We start from the raw sequence: 15,484 nt of genomic DNA, 5'->3' as shown, positions 1-15,484 counted from the left end.
CCACTGACACAAAACGTCAAAAACATGCATGTCTATCTGTGTAGAAAATGTAGGAGGAGAAACGGGGCCGGAGGAGGACATGCAACATACCTGAAACAGAGACAGTGTCCTTCAGCACCTTAAACCTATAATGACAACAGGACCAGTCCCAAAATCTACTTCTAACACTGACCACTGCAGATCCTGTGGTGACACATCCTGCACTTTAGATGGCAGTCTAGCGTCTCTGGTAACCTAAAGACTACAAGGTTTATTTAAATGGGACACACTGTGAAGAGACATGTGTGTCAGTAATGCAGATAAACATCATCATGTATGTCCTTCACACCATGTCACCACTGTTTTACACAATTAGTGAGAGGATAATTGTACTGCAGTGGAACAAGAAGAGGAATGTCATTTTCATAATTTTGATTAATTGGTCTATAAAATGTCATATAATCACTATAATTACCTGTCATAACACATGTTTTGTCTGACTAACGGTCATATTAAAAAACCTAACCTTACATAGAAGACAATGAGAACACCTCAATTTTATTTTTACTTCAAAATGTCTCAGTGTTCAGCAAACTTTTATACATGTTTCGCATGTAAAAACAAGAACTGGGTGATTAAACTTAATGACTACATCAATGAAGTTACTGCATTCCTCTTATTCTTCTCATCGGCCTCTTTGTGAGGTAACAGCTGCTGCTTCTCACCAGTAAACTCAGAGCATTGATGTGGTTTTACTCCATATTTAACACTTATTACACAACGGGCAGACACTGCATCATCACTGTGCTTTGCTCTTGTTTCCTCTAAAAACATGAAAGCATTACATCCCATCCAATACTCTCACTGCTCCAACGAGGAGAACTGTTACAGTAAGGGAGACTAAGACCATTAATAGATCTGTTGCTTCATTTCTAGGAACTTTAAACAGAGCTGAATCAACAGCTACTGTATCTCTCACCCCACACAGACTGTCATGCACTGGTGAATTCACATGATACTTTGTGGTCATGTCAGCTTTGACAGAGTGCAGTTTTATCTTTTTAGTAGAGATGTTTCCATTATTGGACACAAAACGTGCAAACCTGTGGTTCTTCATGTGAAGTCGGCAGTCGGAGAGAAAAACATCACATCTAAACCTGCAACACTTCATACTTCAGAGTTAATCTCTTTTTTCCCCCTCAGACAGGAGGGATCTGTAGCAGTTTCTGTTTACAACCAAAACACTGGCGGTGTATGTATGTGTAATAACATCTATGATACAGAGTCTTAACACCACAGGGAGTGGTTTTTCATTGCAGAGACAATTATGTTTTGTCTTTTGCTTGGTGCTTTGATTCATTCCTGGCTTGAACACACAAAAAACGTAAGGATAACCAAACAAGTCATAACAGTGGGTGAGTCAGTGAAAGGATTATAATACTTTCTGTCTGCAGTGATGAATAGTAAAGACAGTTTCTGCTGCTGCATGTGCTGCCTGAGTCTCAGTGCTGAGTGATCTGAGGAGACATTTCCTTATCCAGTGTGTGTTCGCTGACAGCTGGGAGGAAGCAGACACATGCACAAGAGGCAGCTGCAGGTCGGGGTCACATTTGGGATGAGATTGTTCCGATAATCACGAGGTCGCCAGCTGAGTGCAGCCGCAGCGCACCCCTCTTTCTGCTGGGGTGCCGGCTTAAATCTTGTGCACATGGCTGTTTCATTTCTGCTTCAGTTTTTATAAACCGTGAGCAAACTTGGCAACAAATCAAAAGAGTTTGACACCCAATAGAGTCATCAGGTCAGACTTCACTGCCAACGTCAGGTAACAACTGATCCACAACTGTTGTCAGATTCAAATGTTGCTGAATGCTGATTGGTGAATGAATGTATACGACACCACTTTTCTCCAACAGAAACCCGCCCACTTCAAACCAGTGAGAGGAGAAGAGACAAAACTTTAAGAAACAATTGATCATTTGATCAACAGAAGACCATAACTTCTTATAAACATTTACCATGTGACTAATTTATCAAGAAAACACAAACATTCCACTTTCACTAACATAAGGATTTAATGTTGTGTTCAAAGAAAAGGATCTGAATATTGGTCATATTAGCCTCTGGGAAACTGTGATGGCTATTTCTTTCAACACTTCTTGACTTGATTTTATTGAATCAAAACAGATATGAAAATGTGTCCATATACTACATGCACTACCTCAAATGTATTTCCCTGATCAAGTGAAAAGAAACAACCACATGCAGCAACTTAATCTTAACTGTGCATGAAATAACATGTTAAGATTGTGAACATGTTCCTGCAGAAATTAACTGACATCATACAGTAAGAGCATCTGGCAAGGAGGATTAGCTCCATACAGTTTGGGTCTAGTTATTAATGTAAAGGAGGATAAGTGCAGACGGGGCGGGAAGGATCGCACACTGCAGCTGGTAAAGTGTGTTTGACGTTATTATCGTCATTTATACAACAGTCGTAATCATGAAAAAGTTGTTAATCTGCTGTGAAAATGACAGTTACATAAATCCTCTGCATGAACTCAGCAGAAAACAATCATCATTTGCAGACGCTGGATATTTAGAAAAGATTAAAAAAAGAATAAAACACACAAGTCAGTTAAAGCTCTTCCTCTCTCATTTCTCAGAAGTGAGGTTATGCTCAGATGATTTATTCATTAGTCCTGTTTCATTGCTTTTGGGGTCTGAAATGGATCTACTTCCTCCTCTCTTCATTCAGCCATCCATCTGGGAAACATCACCCAACATCAGGCCTGATATTAAAACTTCCAGATGACAGAAGCAGGTCAGAGGGCACCAAGTTTTTCCTGACTGTCGGCCTGAGGTCTTCAGGCAGGCAGCGAGGAACTGGATAAACTATTGGATTTTTATTTAATCGTATATGTGCATGTATTGTACCATATACTGTAGTATGTAACCCTGTGGGCTGTCCATATGCTCTGTAATTTCCCTGATCTCTGCATTGATTTGAGTTCTGAAATTCAACACCTGGCCCAAGTTTGCACCCTGATGTGAAAGCATTCATTGCAGAGAGCAGACTTCAGATTGCAGGAGATGCATTGACTGTTTCTGTCTGTGCAACCTTTCAGAAATGTCAAATCTATATTCTGAGGGAGGAACAGATAAACAACTTCCAGATTGTCTGCCTTGCTTATGTGCCTCTTCCTTCCCTTTGCGAACATGGTATTATATCCAGGTCAACACAACAAAAGCCTGCAGCTCAGGTGTTTCCTCTCTGACCTCAGTCATGGTGGCCAGGAAACTGTCCCTATATGGCCCGCCCGCAGAATGACACATATGCTTTCTTTTATACACATCCTTCTTAAACTTCCTCCTCCAGTCTAATGTGTTCAAACAGTTGCTGCAGGATCCATCCCACCAGTGTCTGTCAGTCTGGAGTGGAGACATTACATTTCTCATGCTCTGTGAAATGAATAGCCAGCACTATGTGATCTTTCAGCCTCCATTCAAAACATTTCCAGATGTTGCAGACTTTTCTCTTCATATCTCAGAGAAATCATTAGAAGCTGCTGTGGACAAATCTGCTCCTCCATAATAATGATGCATCCTCGTTTTATCCTCGTTTGAACGAGATTTGAGTCTGTCCTGGGAGGCTCTCTCATTGGAGGAAATTGGATGGGCAGCGTAAAGGCGCGTCTTGAATGAGAAAATAGCAGAGGAGGGAAAAACGAGCTGAACACACACACACATACCCACACACACACACAGAGAGAGAGAGAGCAGGCTGACAGTAGCCACTGAGAGCGAGAGAGACAGACCCACACAGACGCAGACTGACGTAGACAGAAGACGGACCTCATTATCATTTTTTGGAGTAAACACATTTTCGTCATCAGGAGTTTTTTATTTATTTATCTTTTCATTCTAATACAGGCTTCACGTCATTACGAGCCGCGCGCGCATAATTCCACAGCAGGATTTGCGCATCTCCAATCGCACATTTGTTTCTCCCAGAGCTCTCCAGCTCAGCAGTTTGAATTGCTCTGCCCAGGAGGAAGCTTCCATAGTCATGCTCGAGCGACGACTGGCGACGCGCTTCATCTGAGATTCTTGTATTTTTCTTTTTTAAATTTTCTTTAAAAAGGAAAGAACATGGAACAACAGCTCTCCAAAGCTGAGAGCAAAAACATGGACGCGTGTCTGAGGCGACTCAAGCTAGAACTGGTAGGTTCTGTTGTTGTATCTCTACTTCTATTATTGCGAACAGCACCGGGCTACTTTATTCATTATTGATTATGGTAGCCGTTGTAAACATGCAGCGTTTGTATTGGCGCAAACTGGCGTTTTGACCAAAAAATACATGAAACCATGAATTATATATTTTTCATCATCAATAGAATCCAACATGTCGCCTTATATGCCCTGGCAGACTTCTGTGCTTCTCACTGTCACACATTACAGCTCTTAGTTTCACTTGGGGGTGCATGTGTACTTTTTTCCCCCTTTCTTTCTTTTTTTAATCGCATTAATCTGTGTATAGGCTTAAAGCTCTGAGCAGACCAGAGGCATGTGTGCACATCCTCCTCCTCCTCTCTGTGCACGCATCTGGGACAGATGTTTTAGGCTTAATGAGCTCAATACAGTCTTCTTCTCTCTGAGATTTGCTGTTTTTATTCTGTTGGTTGTAACTAAAGACATGTAGTAGATTGACTGAGTATTTTTTTTAATTATCTGGTTTGTACATGTAATCATGTGGTGTAATAGACTTCTGTGAGGTCCCAGGGGAGTGAGTGAAAGTGGCGAGAGTTTCATCACATTATCATGCCCTAAATGAATTTGTCAGTTTCCCTTATTTAATATGTTCACACGTCTCCTCTCCTCTAATAAACACATTTGATTGATGGATGCAACTTTGGGCTGCCATCTCTCATCCCCCTCCTCTTTGAAATGTAAAACAAAAAACAACCTCAATCTGTGTGAGCTGCACCCTCACAATCATTTGGCAGGGACACAGTGTAGACCAATTTTCAAAGGAGCCTTAACTGGCACAGATTTCAATTGGAATCATCTTCAAAGCAGACACAGATTTTTTCCTTTTCTTCCCATCCAGCCACTGGCCCGCAGAAAAGCCTCACATGGCTGCGTGTTTTGCAACATGATCTGCTCTGTGACTTCTTGATTCACTGCTCCAAATTAGCCACACGTCTGTGAAGTGGCACTTGAGCTTTTTTTGGGGAGGGGGGGATAGGGTTAGACGTTGATGCCAGGAGGACATGTTGCGTTATAGCTGCCATATCACAGTTTGGTAACATAATAGAAAAAAAAAAAAGTGTCATGCCATGCCGGGGATCAAAACAGGAGAAACAGAGAGCAGATGCCGGTTAAAAAGCCAAGGCAGTCTCCTCCTGCACTGGACCATGTGGGATGCAATCTGTTGTTCAGAGAAACAAGAGTCGTCTATGCCAGCGCTGTCGCTTCTCTTTCCACTGTGACAGATTCTGATCCAGTGCTCACTGGAGAGTGGTAAACCGGCTCCATCTGCAACACGCAGATCACAAACATCTAACAGCCGACATGCAGCTGTGAGGCTGAGTCGAGGAGCACTTGTAACCGTGCTTCAAAAGGGATCGTGCGAGTTCCTCTGCATATCTCGGACCATTTACTTGCTACATAAACCTTAAACCACAACTCAACAGTTTGCAATCCACACGGCTGCTGCTGCTTTTAGAGACTGGAGAGTATTTACACCCCCCAGGCAGCCTCTGCTTTCCATTCATTGCTGCTGCACTGTATGAAAATCAATTATAGGCTCTTGAACATTGCTCAAGTAGTGTGATCCATCACACTCATTATCAAGTCTACATTCATTTTAGTCATTATCATAATATTGATTGATTTGACGGCACATCATGCAGTATAGGCCACTGTACTGGGTCCTTTATGTTCCATAGTTTCCAGCAGCCTGATAATCTGACTTCTTTATAACATACAGTATAGTCTGACATGTGTTTGTCGTCTGTTTTCTGGTGGGAGGGGCTGTAATTTTGATTTACCCAATCAGCAGTGAGCGACAAATCCATCCAGCCAATGTCAATAAAAAAGCTGCCGTAATTCTCTTTAGGCAGAGTTTATCGCGCCCAGGCAAAGTGTCAACTTGTAGTGAGTGTTACATTACAGATATGCGAGTGTGGCATTCAAGGACTGAGTGAAAAGTCACGTAAATTACAACAGTGAACCCAGTGCACCATAAAGTGTGAACACTGTGTCAGTCAGGGGGTTGGGGGAGGGGCAGTCTGTGTGTGTGGTAGTGTCAGGTCACCCTTGAACATTTGACCCTCGACCCGACTGGGGGCTATTTCTCGTGGCTGCTGACCACATCCAACGCACCGCTCATGCTAAAACTCAAAACCTGCCGGATTAGTTTTCAAGTCAGGAATTCATAATCGTCTTTTACCCGTGTTTAACTGAAAACAGTGTTTTGCCAAAAGGCTGGTTCCCTACAAAAACAAGGCTCTACAAAAAAACAACAACAAAGGCTTGTGCACGATGACAACAATGTAATATTTTTAATCTTATGCATGACTCATGATTCATACAACGCACAGACAAAAGAGTCCTTCCTTCCTCCTTCTAAGTCGGAGATGCAAACGCCGACATGCCTTCTTTGACTCACCCTCTCTAAATGTAGGGTTCACACCTGCTTAACAGCGTCATCCCACACACTGGAGCATAAATCAGAGCTTTCGATATCATCACCTCTGAAGATGATTTCACATGCATCACACCCCCTTTTATCCATTTCACACCCGAGGCAAGTTTCAACCATGTCTGTCACCTTGGAATTCAACGGCTTCGCAACAAGCTCGCAAACATGAGGTCAGGGAATGTGAGAAAAGTGCCAAAACCTATGCTGTGCGAAAAGCTCGTCTATCTCAACGTTGAATATACTTTGTTACCTTTAGGGGCGTGGGATCAGAAGACTGTACACAACACAAAGCTGTGGAGTGGTTTAACTTTAAGCTCGTTTGTTTTGTGCCTCCCTCATGGCTCCTGTTCTCCAACCTGCCCTTCCTTCCCCTCGGCTAAAATTGGCCCCGACTCTTAGTGGCAGCTGTGGGCTTTTTCTTTTTTGTTGTCGTTGCGTGGGCGATCATTGTGTTTGAGAACCACAAACCTTATACAAAGCCTCTTTTTTATCAAGGCACCACGCACGTAACCTGTTAAATCACGGTTGACAGAATGGAAAATGAAATCACTGCCTCAGACGACAAAGTGCAGATTTATTTCGGGGGATATTGTTTTTAGAAATAACAGTGATGAAGTCAGCTGCTGTAACTAAGATCAACTCCGGTCCCGCCTCTCGTCTGTTTCACTCTCACTATCACCAAAACAATGTGGACATGCTTTACATCTCAACCTGAGTAGAAAACATTACCAAATCATTGCTGCATGAAGTTAATTTAGAGCCATTTTTCTGTCCACCTGATAAATGCAAATGCAATGTTGACTCTCCTTTGAGCTGTTTTGAATGCCTTTTCTTTAGTTTATTACAACAAGCAACCTCATTGACATTACACTAGTCATTTAATTATAACAGTCATTGATCGTATTACATTTTGACAGGTGCAGCTTGAATCTACTACCATTATATTTACACCACATCACTTGCCTAAAGTACAAACTCCAAATTCCAAAATGCTCTGTATTCCCCTCTGAACAACTGTACATAACTTTCACATAGCATGAGTGTGGTAATATAATGTGCTAAAGCTGATGCAGGCCCATTTAATCTAAATATAAACCTGAACTGGAGCCCGTTCCCCATGACTGCACAGCAATCACACACGTTTTCTCCAGGAAATGTTTCCTTGATTTTGCACTCTCTCCACAAGTCAGATTAAGAAGGGGCGGCATCTGCAAAAACAGCGTCACGCTCGATGTTGCATCTGTGGGCTGAAGACTTGGCCGAGCACTTTCACTGCCCACACGCGAGGCGCTGACGTCAACCGCTGCCTTATCAAACGTCTCGCTAACGATTATTGGTTCCAGTGAGGATTTGCAGGCAGGAAAGGCAAACAGATTGGGTCCCAGACTGTCTTCCAAATATCATCTGCCAAAGACGATGATGTGGATGCTAATCATCCTGCATCTCCCACGGCAGCATCATTTTCTTGATGGCATAAATGAGCTCTAACAGGAAATAAGCAATTAAACCACCTCCCATCTCTCAAAAGGCCATGAGGGAGTGTTTGCTGGGCAGCAGCACGTCCAAAGAAACACTGATAGATTTGGTTGGAATACTTTCAGCCAAGGTCCCATTAGTTTTTTGTAGAGAGTTCTGGTTTTATCTGCCAGACTTTTCAGATATTGGTCTTATCATGCAACAACATAATCTCTTCATTACTCTGGATAAAACACAGGAATTTTGACCCAGAGTGACCTCAAATGACATGCTACTGTATAATGTCATCAAACTGAAGTTCAGTTCACCTCCATCTTACTAAGTTGGTGGCATAACGCAAATACTGTGCAGTATATGTCAAGATATACTGGATATAATGTATGCAAAACATCAATGCCCAGTACACATGGAAGATGAAGTGGGGCCCTTTTAAGCTGAATAGTGAGGGTGTGGTGTTTATGGGGCATCAGAATGCAGAAAGCCAGAGTTTTAAGTGCCATTATAATTACTTTAAAGCCTTGACACTATACAAAAACAAAATTTTCAGCTATTCTAATATGCTGAATCATTCTTGTCTAATAGGGTTTTAAACTTGGGGAGGGGGACAAATTCACAAGGTGTTAGTGAGATTTTTTTCCCCAAAACTGACCATTTGAATCCCATTTTCTGTGACAATCCATTATAAAGTTAGACATGCATGAGGAGGTTATTCAGCGTACTCTCAGTCAGGGTCAGTGAATGCAGCATATTAAATTAATATGCAAAAAAACTACATAACACTTGACATGGCCAAATTCAAGAGGGATTTGTGCTCCACGTTCTTTTGTTGAACCTTATTCACACTTCTCCTTCTACTGAGTGTGACCCTGAGGACACTCGGACCAAACAGTCACCATATAACATTTTTTTTCAATCAAAGAGGCATTCATGGCTGTGTGCACAGTAATTCATTTCTTTCAGTGGAGCGCTGTGCAGCTTTACTGCCCTCTCCATCATGACCCCGGGGTTGTCCACAGTGGTCTGTGGCGTGTCCAGTGGTTGAGTCACAGAGCCCCTCTCTGTATCGGCCCGGACAGAGATCCCATTCCTGTCCTTGACCCAAACAGCCCACCATTCATTTTTAATTAGGGGTGGAGGGAGGGTGGAGTACACCATAGCTTCTGGCCAGCTCCTTCTAAACAGGAAGACCTTTTGGGTCTGATAACCTTGGTCTCACTGTTTCCTCCCTCCCTCCAGCCAATAACAAATAAACAACAACAGTGAATGGCCTTTATTTTACTACCAAAAACAGAGCAGTAACTTGTTTTTCCTATTTTGTTTGTGTTGTTATTTTTCACTTAATAAGCCAGTTAATGTATGTGAGTCAGCACAACATGCATGCACACATAGCCTATCAATGCTTTTAAACACACGCACATACAATGACTTCATTGAGGAGAGGCAAGTCTGAACATGTGTGTGGATTTGTGAGCAGTGTGTGTTTGCACAGTGAATTTATTTTTCCCTACATAAGTGAAGGAGGAAAGCCCGATCTCAACAGACAGCAGAGGAGAAGCACTGGTTTATTTATACTTTGTGGTATTTAATTGTCCTGCGTGCATACTAAATGGCCTTCTGGGTGCATCTTCACAGTAGACAGATCATGATGTGAGGATATTAAATAAAGATCCAGCAATCACCTGATTTTCTCTTTCAAATTAAAATAGCCAGAAATCTTTAATAAGCCTCCACTCAGTATTAATTCAAGTCTGCCAGCCATTGTTCTTTAACTTTGAAGCATTCAGCCCTTAATTGGCAATTATGTCTGGTTGGCTGGCATCACTACAGTCAGAGGAGGGAGGAGAGGAAGTGTGGGGGGGTGAGGGGGCAGAATCTGGCCAGTCCATGTTTGCCTTTCTTTCTTTCATTCAGCAGATTTTCACTTGGCTTCCCCCTTTAAAGCCATCTTTTTATAGAAATACACGGTTGATGGATTAAATGGCTGGAATACTTGAAGGCTTTGGTTTAAAAAGAAGATTTAACTAAACTTCATGAGACTACGTTAATGATGCCAGTCTTTCTTGGGCAGTACAGCAATTCCCTGCAGCCCCTATTTCATCCCAGCCCACTTATTAAATTAGATTAGACAGACGTTTCTTTTTTCTTATCTCCTTTTATTCCGGTTAAGACCTCAAGGTGCTTAACCCATCAGGTCTGCATCCTGCGTCTTTGTCCTAACGAGGCCCTCAGCTGATTCACACATTGTAAAAGTGAGGATGAACAACATCTGTGTCTCAACCAGGAACTGCCGCAGGACGTTATATTAAAGTCACTTTCAGCATCCTGAGTAGAGGGCAGAATGGAGGTTGAAAAGGCTGACATATTTGGGCCACAAAGTTCAGCCTTGAAATGGCAGTGGTGGAGTGCCTGGAGTTAGTTGGCATGGCTAAGGTGGAATAATAGGGTTTAGCTTACTACTGTTCCCCTGTTTGTTTCCCTGGGCGCAATATGAATTATTAATGTTGCCTTAGAATAGAAATGCCGGTAAACAACTCAGTGTGTTTTAAATAACCAGGAGGAATGCCTGCGTCTTTTGGGGGGGATAATAGAAAAGTTGCATGTGAGCGCTAAATTAGGGTGTTGTTGGTTAGCTTGTGCAAACAGGTGTGACCTTTCTTTCAGACTGCATGAAAACGGTCTGCTTAGGAGATAATATTTCAAAAAACAGATTTAATACATATAAGTGGACCGGATTTCAGCAGCAGCTCGGAGTGCGGTAATCCCTCAGCTGATCCCCGCGCAAACTTCACCGAAGCCACATGTCTGCTTCCGAAAGTGTTACAACAACGCAGAAATCCACCCTCGTCTTGTCTTCAGACTTGTTGACCTTTGATGTGCAGGAAAGTAAAACCATAATTATGCGCTCTTTCCCAGCCTCTCCCAGGACACAGCCAATTACAGCTAATGAAGTCAGCCATATGTGGAAGGGACAAAGACAAGAGACAACCTGATTGTGCTAATTACATGAACCTTCACTGGCTAATTTAGCGATCCAACGGGAAGCTCAGAGGCTTTTGTTCCCAGCAAGTGCACTGATAGGTTTATTATCTGATCTTAGAGGCTACTAACCCCCCCCACTCTGCACCTATTCAGCCATATGTTAGTGATGAGCAGTGTTTTAACCCAGAGGTTTAATGTTAATGAGGCAGGGTATTGGAAAACTGTCAAGGTACGTCCAAACCATGTGAAATGGCCTTTGGCTATAGCACTGGAACAGTTAGTTAACAGATAATTAATCGTCAACAATTTAGATAATCAATTAAGTTATTTATCAAGGAAGAATGCTAAATAAATGCTAATCATTCTCTGGTGCTGACTTTTCAAAATAAAATATCTGCTTTTTCTTTTTCATTCATTTAATATTTGTATTTGATATGTCCAGGGAAAAGAATCCAAGATAAATGTTAACATGTTAAGTGGGTATAATGTTCACCATCTAACTTTGCTAAGCTAAACAGTGATTGGAATACCATTAGTTAATATTTTTGGTCATGAATCAAATAATGGGACAACTTACAAGAGTTTGACATGGTTATGATTCAATGTGAAAATGTAAACAATCACCAAGATGATTAAAAGTTCATCCTCATTCATCTGGGGAACAGGAACAGCTGGTCAACACTGATGAGAAATTTCTGACTGCACCAAAGTCCAATCACAGAAAAAATCAACATCTATAAGAAGTGTGAGAAGTTAATGTGAGTTTAAGAGAACACGTTCACTCAGTAACAACCCCTCCATCTCTCACGGTACTTATAGGACGCCTCGTGTATGATGCCACACTGTCAGTTGTTCTGCACAGCTACTTTTCCCACCAAGGGGGTAAACACAATCACTGCTCCCCCAAGATTAAGTATCACCGCCTGTTGTTGCACCTACCCCTCCCTCCCCCCTGCTATGTTCCTACGGTGTCATCCATAATTGAATCCATCAACAGTTTTCTCTATGACATCTAAACATATGGTGAGGGGACCCCCCTCCCCACCCCACCCCACATATCCACCCGCCTCCTCCTCTCTCCATCCCTGCTCATCCGGCTGACTCTCACCGCCCCTTCGCTCCCTCTCACTATCTCCCCTGTCATTGTTCAGTCCCTTTCCGCCTGAGTGACCCCGCCCCCCCCTCCAACCACCATTTGGGGATTACAGTCTAGACGGGCAGCGCTGATTGGCTGTCACGCCCAGCGGTATCCCCCCATTGGAGAGAGATACATATAGGGGCAGTCGGACCGATCCGTTTGAAAGGTGAGAGACAGTGACAGGCTGCAGAGGTGCAAACTAACAACAGGAGAGACAGACAGGGACATCCAGACAGACTCTGTAGAAGGTAAGGGTTGGGTTTTTATTAGTTTATAGAATGAGTGATGCTCATATGATTTAGGTCATTATTTAATACTACAACTGAAATCAAGCATCTGTTCTTGCATTAGAGGCAAATTACATTTGCATTAAAATGCATTCATGTCCAGTTGACTGATATCAGTTAGGTCTACTGTGGTGTAACCGACAGCTCCATATCGTCTGCGGTGTAGGTGTGATTCATCAAGTTTCTCACCAACATTTACCACTTGCACATTTTTCAAAATGCCTGACATGCTTTCTCTTGTCTTTCTGCTGATGTTTAAGAGAATCAGGTGCTATACCTTTGCCAACGTGTGCACGTGTTCAAACGATAGAAGTTGAACTTGTTGTGTCAAGAGGGCAGAGAGAAAGTCTAGGTCACGGCACACGATGATTCAGGCCTACAAGTTAAGACACAGGTCAGGATGCCGCCTCTGGGCTTCCCGTCTTCCCTCAGGAGAAGACGGTTTGTCAGGTCACATGACACAGGCTCTTACAAAGATGAGAGCGGAAAGAGAAAGGAGGAGGAGGAGGAGGAGGAGGAAGATAAAAGCAGAGTGTATGATTACTGCTGCACAGAGAGAAGTAAGAGTGAAGACAAAGAGCTCTAAGGAGAAAGCAAATATAGGATAATACAAAATAGGAAGAGTGCAAAAAAGGAAAAAAGAGCAGAAGAGCGAGGAAGAAAGAAAACAGCAAGCTTGTCTGTTTTACAGCTGTCATGGGTTGGATCCTCTCTCATACGCAGGCCATATGGGACCCAGGCCTGTCATCCAAAACTAGGTCACATGACCCATAATTAAACAAGGTGCACAGCCTGAAATGCATGAGGGGAGAGCACAGACAAGACAAGAAGCAGGTCTATTTCTGTGATGTGATAGATGTGTTCATTGCTTCTGATGCTGTCGGTTATTGTGTATGATTTGGATTTGTGATGGGGATGAATGATGAACAAGAGATGGGACAGTGAGGAAAGCAGTCTTTGATGGATCAGATGGAATCTGCAAGAGTGAAAATGAATGAAAGTTTCAGCTCTACACGGTCTGTTGCTGTTCAGATGAACTGGACATTTGCCAATTTCTGTCTCATCTTCATCTCTGTATTGTTCTCTCTTGTCTCCCTGCAGCTGTCCATGAAAGAAGCCGGGGATGGCCTCCACGCTCAGATGAACTCGATGATGGGAGCGCTACAGGAACTCAAGCTCCTTCAGGTCCAGACAGCCATAGAGAACCTTGACATTTCAGGTCGGCCCATTAACCGAGGCATCCCATACCCCGCTCCGCCAGCTCCTCTTGACGCATCGGCTGCAGCAGCTTCAGCTTCAGCTTCAGCTTCAGAAAAGGATCAAGGGTCCTGCTTTAACCAAACCCTGCCGAAGCCGCCCTGTCCAAGCCCCATGCCGAGTCCACAGCCTTCTGTGGAGAGCAGGAACACCTTCAGCCGAGATGGCAACAGCTCATCTCGAAATAGAAGCAGCCTGAGAACGTCTGTGTCTTCCTCTGCATCCAGTCTGGACACCGAAAGCGAAAGGACCTCAAGAAGTGCCAGAAGTGAGAACGACCTTGAGTCAGTACCCAGGAGGTGGTCGGGATACTCCGCCCCTCAGGTGGACTTTTATGGACCGATGGTGGGAAACCCTCCACCAGAACCGTACCTTCAGGCAAAGCCCCCGCAGCGTGCTCAGGTGGTGGACCTGCCCGGCATACTGTACAGCCTCTCCAGAGAGGGCCCGTCACTGGACAGCGACTACTCCCAGGACAGCACGGACGACGCCAGCGACTGGACCTCTTCGCTCATGAGCCGCAGCCGCAACCGCCAGCCCTTAGTCTTGGGCGACAACGTCTTCGCCGACCTGGTGGGCAACTGGCTGGACCTCCCCGAGGTGGAGAGGGAGGAGGCGGCGGAGGAGGAGGAGAGGAGGAAGAGGAGGGAGGAGAGGACGGCGGATGGAGGAGCGGACAGGCCGGACACCCCGGCTCACCCTCTCCGTCTCAGCCGCTCGCAGGAGATCTGCAGGAAGTTCTCGCTGACCACAAACATCTTCAAGAAGTTCCTGCGCAGCGTCCGGCCCGACAGGGACAAGCTGCTGAAGGAGCGGCCCGGCTGGATGGCTCCCGAGCTGCCAGAGGGCGACCTCTTCAAAAGGCCCAAGAAACTGGTTCCCAAAAGTTCAAAAGGCAGCTTCTACCTGCCGTTCTGGGCAAACGGACAGCAGGGCAAAGGCCGGCCGTGTCTAGCCGAGGCCGAGAGGAATCTCCCACACCACCCTCAGAGCTTCGCCCCGTTCCACCAGCAGCCATTTGCAGGGATTTATTTAGACAGGAGACAGCCAGAGACTGGTCTGGAGAAAATGCAGCCCTTGTTTGACTACAACACAGCTGTGTGGGTCTGACAGTGAGTCTCGGGCCAACAGCCCACCAGTGATGCCAGACTGAGTGAATGACAGGTGCTGGTGGGGGGATATTGGCTGATCTGGAGGGGGGGGAGGGGCGGGGGGAGTGAATGAACGAATGAACGACTGAAAGGCTTGGATACAGTTATCTTCCAAAAAATGAAGCGATACACCCACAACATGATTCTCCTGCGACTGAGAGATTATCAGGGCAGCGTTTTGTCTGACAATCCTAAAAAACCGAAACCTCGTTTTGCTGTGTGTGTCTGGGCTCGTGAGCGTGTGTTGGAGAGTGTGAGTCGAAGAGAGACTTTTTTTGAAGATTTATGCTGCAAGTTTTTGTATTATTCAAATGTCTTTATGTGCATGTATGACTGGGTTCTCTGGTTGTCTTAAAAGACGGTACTTTAAAACAAAAAGAAAAGAAAAAAAACGACACGCTTCTCAGAATGTCACCATCATTGCAGTTCTTTATGAAAACATCCACTTCACTATAGTGGACATATACTATCATATCTCACCTCTTTGCTTCTATGAATAGAAACACCAACTGTT

The 15,484-nt window shown here is 44.0% G+C and overlaps 1 protein-coding gene across 1 annotated transcript; it reads left to right on the top strand.

Moving 5' to 3' along the window:
- Positions 1 to 4,128: 4,128 nt before the first annotated feature.
- Positions 4,129 to 14,950, top strand: inka2 (inka box actin regulator 2; the record flags this gene model as incomplete). The annotated part of the gene is made up of 2 exons (XM_083971475.1): positions 4,129 to 4,200; positions 13,664 to 14,950. 2 exons carry the CDS (start codon positions 4,129 to 4,131, stop codon positions 14,927 to 14,929), a joined length of 1,338 nt encoding a protein of 445 aa, XP_083827601.1. The 3' UTR covers positions 14,930 to 14,950.
- Between the last annotated feature and the right edge of the window lie 534 nt (positions 14,951 to 15,484).

The sequence above is a fragment of the Trachurus trachurus genome, assembly GCF_905171665.1.
Source record: "Trachurus trachurus genome assembly, chromosome: 5".
Lineage (NCBI taxonomy): Eukaryota > Metazoa > Chordata > Actinopteri > Carangiformes > Carangidae > Trachurus > Trachurus trachurus.
The sequence above is the reverse complement of the archived record's forward strand: the minus strand, read 5'-3'. Positions and strand labels throughout refer to the sequence as shown.